The 13,183-nt window shown below is 40.1% G+C and overlaps 2 protein-coding genes across 2 annotated transcripts in view; both read left to right on the top strand.

The window, feature by feature from the left end:
• The first annotated feature begins 517 nt into the window (after positions 1 to 517).
• Positions 518 to 8,152, top strand: rps19bp1 (ribosomal protein S19 binding protein 1). The gene is made up of 4 exons (XM_033966691.2): positions 518 to 818; positions 2,145 to 2,276; positions 2,605 to 2,702; positions 5,115 to 8,152. The coding sequence occupies exons 1-4, from the start codon at positions 764 to 766 to the stop codon at positions 5,259 to 5,261; spliced, it is 432 nt and encodes a 143-aa protein (XP_033822582.1). The 5' UTR covers positions 518 to 763; the 3' UTR covers positions 5,262 to 8,152.
• Positions 8,152 to 13,183, top strand: part of arhgef38 (Rho guanine nucleotide exchange factor (GEF) 38) — a 39,301-nt gene continuing 34,269 nt past the window's right edge. The window contains exon 1 of the mRNA XM_033966668.2: positions 8,152 to 9,507. Within this exon, the coding sequence (XP_033822559.1) occupies positions 9,297 to 9,507 (211 nt within the window). The 5' untranslated portion in view covers positions 8,152 to 9,296. The remainder of the gene's footprint in view (positions 9,508 to 13,183) is intronic.

Below are 13,183 nucleotides of genomic sequence, written 5' to 3'. Positions count from 1 at the left end.
TATAAGAGGAAAATATAAGAGGAAAATGTAAGAGCAAAATATAAGAGCGACATGTAAGAGGAAAATATAAGAGCAATATGTAAGAGCAAAATTAGGAAGTAAAATAATGCAAAAATAGGACCAGCAACCACACTGGTGAAAATGTTTAAACGGACATATAGTGGTGTATTTGTGTCCTAATAATGCAGGACATTTTTTCTCTGAATTATGAAATTGAATATTCAACGCTGCACTGGTCTATAGCTATTTTATGCAGAATTAAACTATATTTATGTGTCAATACATGGGCAAAACCACTGAAGTATTAAAGGGAAAAAAATATTAAAAAGTCCACCTCCCTGTCTGATTTCTTGAGCAGAATTTACTTAATCATGTGTTTTATGTTTAATCATGTGTTTTCAAATAAACTAATATAAATCTAAATCTGCTGCAGCGGGACATTCTTTACTACAGGTTACCATGGAGACGGTCTCTAGTTCCTTGTTTATGTCTCGTTGGGGGGGTGGGCACGAGCGCTGTAGGACTCTGGGGTTACCAGTGGGGGGCAGCATCACGCGAGCAGCAGCACGCGAGCAGGAAGTGAGGCGGATGTTGATGTTTCTGTAGTAAGCGCCATAAGCACGTGCGCATAGTCTATGTTCTGGTTCTAAGAAGAATCATATCTGTTTTCATCGAAGAAGCGTTTATTCTGGATCCCAGGCGAGTTATCTGAACTATCTGGACTATCTGGACTATCTGGAGCATTCGGAGAACGTTTGGAGCGATGTCTGCGGCGCTGGTCAGGAGAGGTCTGGAGCTGCTCAGTGCAGACATCTCAGGTAGATCCAAAGGAAACTAATGAGGCGCCATATATAGAGAGTGTCTATGTGTCTCCTCACTGTGTCTCCTCACTGTGTCTCCTCACTGTGTCTCCTCACTGTGTCTCCTCACTGTGTCTCCTCACTGTGTCTCCTCACTGTGTCTCCTCACTGTGTCTCCTCTCTCTTCTCTGTGTCTTTTCACTGTGTCTCCTCTCTCCTTGCTGTGTCTCCTCTCTCTCCTCTGTGTCTTTTCACTGTGTCTCCTCACTGTGTCTCCTCTCTCTTCTCTGTGTCTTTTCACAGTGTCTCCCCTCTCTTCTCTGTGTCTCCTCACTGTGTCTCCTCTTTCCTTGCTGTGTCTCCTCTCTCTTCACTGTGTCTCCTCACTGTGTCTCCTCTCTCATCTGTGTCTTTTCACAATGTCTCCTTGCTGTGTCTCCTCTCTCTTCACTGTGTCTCCTCTCTCTTCTCTGTGTCTTTTCACTGTCTCCTCTCTCCTTGCTGCGTCTCCTCTCTCTTCACTGTTGCCTCCTCACTGTGTCTCCTCTGTGTCTTTTCACTGTGTCTCCTCTCTCCTTGCTGTGTCTCCTCTCTCTTCACTGTGTCTCCTCACTGTGTCTCCTCTCTCATCTGTGTCTTTTCACAATGTCTCCTTGCTGTGTCTCCTCTCTCTTCACTGTTGCCTCCTCACTGTGTCTCCTCTCTCCTCTGTGTCTTTTCACTGTCTCCCCTCTCCTTGCTGTGTCTCCTCTCTTCACTGTGTCTCCTCTCTCTTCTCTTTGTCTTTTCACTGTGTTTCCTCTCTCCTTGCTGTGTCTTCTCTCTCCTCACTGTGTCTCCTCTCTTCTCTGTGTCTTTTCACTGTGTCTCCTCTCTCCTTGCTGTGTCTCCTCTCTCTCCTCTGTGTCTCCTCACTGTGTATCTTCTCCCCTCACTGCATCTCCTTTTTCCTTTCATTGTCTCCTCTCTCCTCACTGTCTCTCCTTGCTGTGTCTCTTCTCTGTGTCTCCTCTCTGTCTCCTCACTTTATCTTCTCTCCTCGCTGTGTTTCCTCTCCTCGCTGTTTCTCCTCTCTTTGTCTCCTCTCACCTAACTGTGTCCCCTGTCTCCTCTCTGTGACTCCTCGGTGTTTCTTCTCTCCTCTGTCTCTCCTCATCTCCTCGCTGTGTCTCCTCTCTGTGTCTCCTCTCTCCTTGCTGTGTCTTCTCTCCTCTGTCTCTCCACGTCTCTGTCCTCATCTCCTCGCTGTGTCTCCTCACTCTGTCTCCTCTTCTCTGTGTCTCCTCGTCTCCTCCCTACAGTCTTCCTCTCTGGACTATTCTGACTATAGGCTGTGTGTTTCAGAGGGACCAGATGGAAAGAAGAAGACCAAACAGAAGGTGATGAAGGACGGTGTGTCCAAGAGGTCCTCCAAAGCGCCCCCCCTTGGCCCCCACAGAGCCACAGTCAAAGGGCGCAGGATGAGGAGCGCTCTGGGTAAGTCCCTCTGTTTCAGGCCCGACTCTGGTTTAACCAATACCACACAGAGACACTCCATGCTAAGTCACTTCCCCTTCAGGGCACTATCACAACACAAGCAGTGTGCTTCCGGCTAAGGAAACTACTGCACATCGCACTGAGTTTGTGACACAATTTTTTTAGCCCCAAGATGAATTTTAGATGAATTTTGGGGTTTAAAATGTGTAAATTATAAGAAAATTATCCACGGCTGTCATAGATTATAACTATAGAGGAGACACAAGCACAATAGGTCGTCTTTAACGTGTTGGACAGGTGTAATGCGTCGTGTGTACCGTGTGCACAGAGGAGGCCAGCAGGGGGCAGCAGAAGGAGCACACTGCAGTGACCCTACAGTACTTCCTGCACAGTGGCAGCTCCGGCTCTGGAGACCAGACCGCTAAGGTACGCCCGCCTCTCCCCTTTTTTTTAATGATTTTATATCAGATGTCCTCTCCCAAAACTGTACAAAAAATCACAGTAAGTTTAAAGTGAATAAGCAAAATGACGTTATGTGCACTAAGCCAGAACAGCTTAGTGCACATAACTGCTATAGTAGTACACTCCAAAAGGACGTGTAGTTTGTTCCAAAAGGGATTAAATGGTGTTTTTTTTATACACTACCAGACAAAAGTTTGGACACATATTTTTTTTTCTTTATTTCCATGATTATTTACACTTTGGATTCTCACTGAAGCATCAGAACAAAAAATAAACTCCAAATAACTCCAAACTTATTTTAGATTTTTAAAAAATAGCCTTTACCCGTTGCTTTGATCACTTCTTTGCACTCTTGGCATTTCCCTGACACGGCACAGCTGCGAAGTGAAAAAGGAAACTTCATCATGAAACTCAATGAGCGAAGGCCAAGGGTTTGCCGCACGTGTTTGCTCCTGTTTAATCAGCAGAATGCCTGGTGTTAGTCTCAGGCCTCTCTGCAGCTCTACTGTCCTGCTGGGACCTGTGCAGCTCTACTGTCCTGCTGGGACCTGTGTGACTCTGAAGTACATTTAGCTTTGGGAACATGAGACCAGCTCACACATCGCAGACGAGGTGAATCCAGGCCAAAGATTCAAAAGATTCCCCAAGTCTTCTGACCAGTGACTAGAGATGGGAAGAATACTTTGAAAATGTATTTAGTTCTAGAATACTGAATGTCATAGTATTACAAACGGCTTTATTCTTGTCGTTATGTATCCATTTATGTTCAATTAGAGATGAAAAATCACACATGCACTAATCCTATGCAGTTTAAATCCAAAATTACATGAAGTACCGTTATGTATTACTTAAAATAAACTGTAAAAAAAGTAACTGAATACCATCAAAAGAAAAGAGTAACTGTACCAGAATACTAACACTGTCACGATAATTAATATATAGGCTTATTGTTCAAGATGTGACGGATGGAACAATCATTTTTGGGGTTAATATTTATCGTGTGAACCTTTTCTTTGTACCAATAGGACATTTTTGTTTATTTTTTTATTCAATATATGAGTTGCATTCTGCTATTTATTTATTGCAGCTCATGTTTTTTAATAATATTGCAGAATTGTAGACTACTTTTTTGCTTATCATCTATATTTACATCATCAATTTATCACACTTTAAAATGTGTTATCGTGACGGGTTTATAGAATACAGTTACGTATTTGTCAGTGTTGGGAAGTGAATACACGTACTGAAATGACCATGTTACAAAAACTCGGTTGAGATGTAAGTATTGCCCAAATAGATTCTCACTGAAGCATCAAAACTATGGATGACAAAAATGAACTCAAAATAACTCAATAGTTGCCTTTACCCTTTGCTTTGGTACAGCTGTAAAATGAAAACCATTCCAGGATCCACCATCATGAAGCTCATTGAGACAAGGCCTGGGGTTTGCAGCGTTGTCAACAAAGCAAAGGGTGGATACTTACAGGAATTTAAATCTAAAATATAAAAAAAAAGTTATTAAATGAATCTTTTTCTTTGCTACGTAATTCCACTTATCTTGCCTACCTAAAATGTACAAAGAGGTAACCAAAAAAAAGACATTGAATGAGAAGGTATGTCCAAACCTGACTGGTAGCGTACAGTGTGCTCCCTTAACTTCACACTGTACAGATTCACGTTTTACATTTACTTTCTCTCTTGTTTCTCTTTCTTTCTGTCTCTCTCTTGAAGGAAACGTGTAGCGATGTGACGTGTGAACAGGTTCGGGACTGAATAAAGGGAGACGTTACCCATAGCGTTCGTCTCCACCCAAATTAAGATCATTGAGATTATCAGTTATAGGGGCAGATTTGGAACTCCGACCGCGAGTATGCTAGCAATCAACCAAACGGCCAAGGAGTGAGGTGCTTGAAGCCCGCTCTTACCTGCCCGTACCGTTGGTTTGGCACAGGGTGGGCACTTCGCTATGTTGTCAATCAAACCTGTTGCTAACGCCAACGGGAGCGATATCGGAGAAAGAAAGCGCCTGATTTGTCTGTTATAGTTGTTCATATCTTGATTTATGAACAAAATAGTGAAATAAAAACACCAGGATCATGTAGAATGGGTTAATATGAATATTTTAAGATCAAAATGATGAGTCTGACAGCAGCTACAGAGAGAGGGACGACTGTTTTTCAATACAAAGTGAATTGGAGCCACAGTCGATGGAGCTGGAAGTGAAGCTCATGCTCACTTCCTGTTTGAAATGCAGCGGCTAGAACGTTACAGTCTATGGTCGAGACGGGGATCCTGATTACAAATGCCAGCTTATACTCATTCAATAGTTTCAGTCTGATCTTGTAGAATTATAAAGTATTTTTGTGTCTGTGGCAGATCCTGAAGCAGAATTCAGGGAGACAGTCCAAGAACCATGTGGGAGACTCTACCCAAAGACCCCAGAAGCCCCAGAGCGTCTTCACTGAGGAGGAGTTCCAGCAGTTCCAGAGGGAGTACTTTGGCAGGACTGTGGAAGAGCAGTGACCCCTGATAGCCACAGGGGGCGCTGTGTGGGACAAATGCAGCCCTTTTCAGTTCCAGACTTTCCTCTGTTCCTATGGGAGCGTTCACGTGTGTACAGATTTATCTCCACCAGCATTTGTTTCACTTTTGTCACATTTAAAGGTGGACTATGGAACTTTTCTGGTGCAGGTGTTTGTCACCGTGGAGATGGGACAGCTTTGGTCTGCAATAATCCACAGTATGTTGATGTTATTGCTTAGCCTAAAGTGATAAATGGTGTGGCATTAAACGTACTATCTCCAAAAAGACAAGCATAAGCCACAAGAATAAGTTGCCAAGTCAGATCTGTGGAGATGTGATTTCATGTTTTAACTAGTATAAATAAAAACATCTGCAATCGGAAAGATGCGAGAAAGATGAGTTTATGAGGAGGTTAGACTGAGAACAACAGGATTCACATTGTTATAGTCAGACAAGAAAAAGAAGATTACTGGAGATTAATTAGAGGAAGGACATACAAGAAGGTTCTATTTTTTTTATTTTATTTAACCTTTATTTAACCAGGAAAGTCCCATTGAGATTACTAATCTCTTTTTCAAGGGAGTCCTGGCCAAGACAGCAGCACAGTTACATTACACACAGACATTTCAACACATCACAAAATGGATTCTTAAAAGCAATTACAAATCATAGACTTAATTTCCAAACCTTTCAACATAGATTTAAACTGAAGTATTAAAGTCAGTTCTTGTAATTTCAAGACTTTTTGTAAATTATTCCATGTTGAAGGCACAGAATATTGAAATGCCACTTTACTAGTCTCTGTGCGGACACTTGGGACATTTAGATTAAAGGTTCACAGAAGATACAAAGGGTTAACTCCTAAATATAAACAGCTGCACATGTCCTCTATCTGAACTACCATCAATGCCCCCTGCAGCAGATTGTTTGTGCACTAGTGCCCTCTAGTGCTCATGGGTGGATTTGATGATCTAAACTGCAAAGTCCTAGAAAACACAATAGTACAAGTATTACTAAGAATAGTTTGTGATTATGTATATTTTTCAGCTGGGACAAGTTTCGTCTTACAAGATTTAAGTACGTTTAAACTGTCCATCAAATCCAAACTTGTTCTCAGGCTTCCCATCTGGAACTTTACACACTGCCCGGCCAAAAAAAAAAAAGGTCACACACTCTAATATTTGGTTGGACCTACTTTAATTTTGATTACAGCATTGTTTTGATTTCGCTTCTGCAACGTCACAAGATTTATTTCCATCCAGTGTTGCATTAACTTTCCACCCAGATGTTGCATTGATGATGGTCGAGTCTGACGCTGCTCAAAGCTTCTCCAGCACATCCCAAAGATTCTCAATGGGGTTAAGGTCTGGACTCTGTGGTGGACGATCCATGTGTGAAAATGATGTCTCATGCTCCTGATCCACTCTGTCACAATTTGAGCCCGATGAATCCTGGCATTGTCATCTTGGAATATGCCCGTGTCCTCAGGGAAGAAAAAATCCATTGATGGAATAACCTGGTCATTCAGTATATTCAGGTGTCAGCTGACCTCATTCTGCTGAACCTAGACCGGACCAACTGCAGCAACTACAACATATTTGCTTAGTTAAATCCATGTAGCGACTTTTTTTTTTTTGGCCAGGCAGTGTATTTCTTAAACCATTCAGTTGTGACCTGACATCTTCTGTGGCTGCAGTAACACACAGAGGGAAGTAAAATTAATGAATTTACTGCTATTTGCCAACAAAATACATGTTTTTACAGTGTTACATCCAGCTTTGTGGCACAATCTAAGACTTTAGGTCAGGGGTGTCAAACTCAATTTCACCGAGAGCCAATTTGCATAGATGTAAAAAAAAAAATAAAAACAAAATTACTGTGTATCTGCCTATACTGATAAAGTGACATTTTAAGACAGTCATACATTTTAATTTACCTTGTCGTGGCCACATAAAATGACATGGCAGGCCAGATTTCGCCCCTGGGCCTTGAGTTTGACACATGTGCTTTAGGTAATCATATTTGACCAACTTTTACTAAAGTAACAAAAATGAGTGTTTCTTCCACCACTGCAATAGATAAATACAACCATGGAAATTAACTGCACAACAATTTGGCAAGTTGTAGACTATGTAGACCAGGGGCATCAAACTCATTTTCACAAAGGGCCACAGCAACAAAATGGTCGCTCTCAAAGGGCCAGATGTAACTAACTGTAAAATAAATGTCTCTAAATGTAACCAAACTTAATGTAAAATAAATGCAACTACTTTTGAATCTTGTTAATTCACAATTTCTATATTTATTACTTATTCAAGTTACAAATATTGCATAAGGATGTGCATAGATATGAAAAAAAATGGCTGTTTAACTGTGCATCTAATGATAAACTGACATTTTAAAACAGTCATACCTTGTAATTTACTTTGTCGCGGGCCACATAAAATGACGGGGCGGGCCGCATTTGGCCCACGGGCCTTGAGTTAGACACATGTGATGTAGACTATATAAGACAGATTTAAAATAAGAATAAGAAATGTGTTATTTTCCCTCTGCTAATAAGTTCCATGCTTTTAGGCTGAGTGATAAATAGAAGGAAGAAGTAGTCGGTCTAAGTAATGTGTAGGTAATACAGATTTGTAGGCACATGTTCATAATCTGCACAGTACATCACAAGTCAGATCAAAGTCCATATGTTTCCATTGTACGACGAACAAACACTTCTGTTCTGCCCCTTTGTGTAGGATGATAATCTGTTCAAACAAATGACACATACAGCTATCAGCAAACCCATAAAAGCGGGTTATTAAAAGCATTCATTTTACCATATTTACCCAAAACCTTTGATTTCACTTTGAACCATTTCACAAGGAGTAAAAATCAAACAAAAAGCGGGTTTACCAATATTTGATGTGGTTTCTTATTTTAAGGCATGTGTTTATTTTTTTCTGTCTGTCAAGGATTTTTTTTTTTCCAGCTGGAGCTTTGACAACCTACTGAACATATTCTACAGATGTGCAAAACTGGAAATGAATTCACAACTAGAGCTGCTATAAAATGTTATCACTCTATTGTAGTGTGACCAGATGTACCCATTTACCCGGGACAGTCCCAGTTTTGAGCCCTGTGTCCCATGTCCCAGTGGATTTATCCAAAGCCATTGATTTGTCCCAGTTTTATACAAGAAATATTCCAGGTGTCCCCATTTTTGACCGATCTGATACCAACTAACAGTAAAGAAGTGAATATGTTGTTATTTGTTTAGCTAAAATACAAAAAAATGTGCTTGAAAATGAGCATAAGGCAAAAAAAAAGCACTTTGTTGAACTGACAGATTGTTTTTGTTCACAATTTTATTCATACCAACTATCCCAACTTGGACATGTCCCCGTTTTGAATTTTGAAAACCTGTTCACTCTACACTATTTGTGTCTTGTAAGTGGAAACAGGATCATGTCAAATATGCAACCGCAATCTGTAATACTGCCACTAGAGGCCACCAAAATTACACATTAAATCAATAAATATGTGGACTATAAACATTAACTACAAACACAATCAAATGTCCTTTCAAGAAAACAATGTTTCTATGGATTTTTTTTGCCTAAAAACATTTAAATTTTATATAATAAATGTGATTCAATGTTGTTTCTTCAAAATGAATAGCTATTTTTAAATGTAGACCACTAGACTGCTAAATTAAGCTAGACATCTAATAGTAGAATAGTAGAAATATTAGTAGAAATAGTAGAAAATAAAGCAATAAATAACTAACACAATAACTCAAGGCGTTAATTGTCTCAGCAGGTCTACTGTACAGTGCCTCTCAGCCTTTAAAAACATGGGTCCAAAGGGAATATACCTGTGAGGAGGCATTTCCACAGCTCTCTCTCTGACAGCTATAGACAGGGGGGCGGAGCTACCTGCACAACCTGAGCACCATACACCTGTTGCACTTCCCACACTCCTGTCCTCTCTCTGTGCTCTCTCTTCCCCTTTGACTGGACCTGAGTTCAGGGCAGAGGAGGCTTCAACATGGAGCCCAAAGAGAAGGAGGCCTCTGGCTGTGAAAAAGAGAAAGAAAAAGACAGACCTATCAAAAGGAGGAACCGTCCGGTGTTTTTACGTTACTTGGAGAGAAGAAAGACAGACACTATTGTAACTGATGACAAAAGTGACATCAACCTGGGGACGCTGGTGAGGAGGAGTCAATCAGACAAGACGGAGTACAGCGCAAAACTTAAAGGTAAAGATTTCTTTTGGGAATAAAACTATGGCAACAGTCGAACATGTACATTTAACTTAATAAAAATGTGCCATGGTAAATGTATGCACCGTACAGTAATCTCAGTAAAGGCATCATCAGTATAGACACATATAACGTCACAAGTGGTCAAAGAGCTTCTGCTACTAAGCACCTGTTGTGTTACTATGCGTTGAGGAGGAGATACTCCCACTGGGAAAAAGCCACATATGCAAACTGTACTCCAAACTCCAGCGTAGAGGAGTGGCTCCAAGTGTTCTGGGCAGCTTGTTAACAAGGCAGACATCAAAAAAGACACTGTACAAGTTCTGTAAGTCAATATTGTGCATAGAAAATCTACAATTTAAACCCCCAGACATGAAGTCTCAAGAAGATCATTGTATTCTGAATGAGCTCCAGTTGCCTCATCACTATTTGCTGACACAGTCATTTCTAGACATAGTGCATAGTTTTTGACCTTGTCTGTGAAACTGGAATCACCTGTCCTTAGAGAGCAGTCAGCCGCCAGGAATGCCGCCCTTCAGGCAAAAGGACTGATCATAATGAACAATGCACACAATACAATACTGTGAAGAATGTCCTCTGCCACTTTCCTTTTCCATTGACTTCAGAATGATGACACATATTTAAAAGTCTGGCCACTTGTTACTCCGCTGCCTGCACAGATGCACAGATAGGATCTCACATATAAATGGCCTTTATCAGCGTCCTTCTGTTTACTTGCAATAAAGGCCCTTTTCACTACTTTTGCACTTTTTGTTTTCTGCAACAACCTGCATGATGGTGGTGAAAAACACAGAGATGTTTTGAGTAAACCAATGTCCTGCTTTATTTCACTCCAGTCCCCACAAACACTATTACATATTTACAGGGGTATTACCATTGCAAATATTGACACAGCGATGACTTCACTCCGAGGAGGAAGCATGTGATGTGCGGCTGGTGTGAGAGCTCATCTGCTTGTCGGACAGGTTGTTCAGGCCATGCACGCTACTATAACCTCACATGATTAGACACTGACATTGACATTGACATTTTTGTTAGATTGGTGTTGGTTTTTTTTAATTGAAATGTACCTTGTGAGAGCTTAAAGGGCAGATATTACACTATTTTCTGATCTGTTACAGTGTTATTTCCTCATCGCAAACAGACCTGGAGTTGTGTTTTGCTTCTTTCACACATGTTTAACACACAGACTCTGCATATTTAGGCTGTGTTCTTCTCTCAAACAGAAAACACTCATATGTCATAATACAGGAAGTAGCTGTTAACTTGAAAACTACCACTATATGACATCACAAGGTGGAACGGAGCATTTTGAGCTTTGGAAATACAGACAGACTAACCATTAAATTACTCAAACATGTTTTCGAGAAGGTAACAGCATTAAAACATGGATAAAACGTCATTTTAGTCCATTTTGTGTAATATAGGACCTTTAATGTATCACTTTTACTGATCTGTGTACAGGATTTGTGCATATTCCTGTGACTATTGTCTATGTTGCTGCCTAAGACTCCAGCGTGTCATTTTGCCTCAGTACTGACATGTGATACTTTACTATGGCTCGTATTGTGTTTGGTGTTTGGGGGCAGGCTGTTCGGCTCCTTTACAATAAGCTGAAAAGTGAAAAGCCCTGTATCTACTTTCATGGGAACACATGTGCTGCCAACCAGGTTTTACTCAACTGAGTGATAACAAATGAGTCTGGAGAGTATTAGTGTGAATTTATTACTATTATTTATTATTTTAACACGATGATATGGAAAAAAATATGTCTTATGTTTTGCACTATTTAATGCTACACAAGAGTACATGTGTTTTTGTGAGATTTAAGGCATGTTATAATGCTGTTATCTCCTCAAAAACAAACCCATAGTTGTGTTTTGTTTCATTCACACATGTTTGAGTAATCCTGGTTTATTAGTCTGTTACATCTACAAAGCTCAAACTGCTCTGTTCCACCTTGTGATGTCATGAAGTGGTAGTTTTCAAGTCAACGGCTACATTTTACCTTTAGTTCAATGTTAATTCCAGGGCAGAAAGGATCCAGATGATTCTAGTGAAGGTGTGTGGAGTTTAAAAACACAGCGGAGCACTTCCTGTATCACCACATGATGACATCACAAGGTGGAACAGAGTGTTTTCTGTATCAGAGAAGAAGTCAGCTTAAATCTGCAGGGTTTGTGCGTTAAACATGTGTGAATGAAACAAAACACAAGTCCAGGTGTGTTTTTTGATGAGGAAACAACATTATAACATAAAAATGTGCATAATATTTTCTCTTTAATGCATCGTAATAACTGTATTTCAGGTTTTAACTTATCAGCAAATAGTGTATTCTCATTTTCTTTTAGCTAAAACCAAGTAGAGAAAAAAATGAGAAATGAGTCTTTAAAACATGAAAAGTCTTGGTTTGTTTAACACTTAATTAAAAAGTCTAATTGTCCAGTAACGCGCTTGTACTTTATTTATCAATCAATTGTACAAGCTTCTGTCTATTTATTATTAGTATTAAAAAAATGATAAACTTTTCCCAATCAGAAGCCCTAACTTGATATTCCAGAGCGAGTGTTTTTCTCACGGGTGGAGGCTGCACAGACTCCGGGGTCTATTCACCTCAGAAACCCACATCGACACTTGACACTGTTGAAAGGTGAACGTGATCCTCATCCATATTTCTGCTGTCCAAACACAACCGCCATTGAAGTTCATCACATCTGCTGAGTTTGCACTGTGTTTTGAACAAAGAGAGTAAAAATACCGGTTGGAAACATATTTAGCTCTCTTTTTGATATTTTTAACCACTTTTTGTAGCATTGAGCACTTGAAAGACACATTTCTACAGACGGAAAGGTAAATATTTGAACTTTAGATTTAATAGTAAGTAAGCAGGGCCGGTGCAGCATATAAGCAGACTAAGCAGCTGCTGAGGGCCCCAAGGCCAGCAGGGGGCCCCCAAGAGTCCATACATTTATATTGAAGATGATTATAAAGTTTTACTGGAAACAGGGCTTGTGTATTTACAGCAGCTTAAATATCTCTCTCAAATTCTCTCTATTTTTAAATTATTTTAAGATATTCTTTTTATTATTTTAAGCTATTTATCTATTATCTTGTTTTATTGCATGTACCATTTTCCTTCTGTTCTTTAACTGTGCGGTGCAATACTGGAATTTCCCCACTGTGGGACTAATAAAGGCATATCTTATCTTATCTTATCTTATTTTATCTTACACAATTACATTTGTTTTATGTGTATAGTCGCAAAATATCTGCTGCTGCTACATTTGTTTTTGAGTCGGGCAGAGGTGAGGGCAGCTCTGTGTTTACACCGGTGCAAGGACCCGACACAACGTAAATATAAGCCCACTGTCGCCAACTGGAAAACATTAAAATCCACCAGAAACTTGTCTAGAATTTCAAAAATCTTGATCCCCCCTTATATGTTCGTGTTCTGTTCTTGTGACTGTGGTAGTTTTGGATGTTTTCAGTCTGATTTTGGTCACGTAAACACAAATACAACTGGTGAAAGTGATGAGAGCAGAGTTATAATGTTGTCAAATGTGAATCCAGTACACATCTGCTGTCAGGGCCCCAGAGATAAATTCAACTTAGGGTCCCCTGAAAGCTAGAACCGGCCCTGTAAGTAGGTTTT

Source organism: Periophthalmus magnuspinnatus, chromosome 1 (genome assembly GCF_009829125.3).
Source record: "Periophthalmus magnuspinnatus isolate fPerMag1 chromosome 1, fPerMag1.2.pri, whole genome shotgun sequence".
NCBI classification, from domain to species: domain Eukaryota; kingdom Metazoa; phylum Chordata; class Actinopteri; order Gobiiformes; family Gobiidae; genus Periophthalmus; species Periophthalmus magnuspinnatus.
Note: the sequence above shows the minus strand (reverse complement) of the source record. Positions and strands in the feature narration are given on the sequence as shown.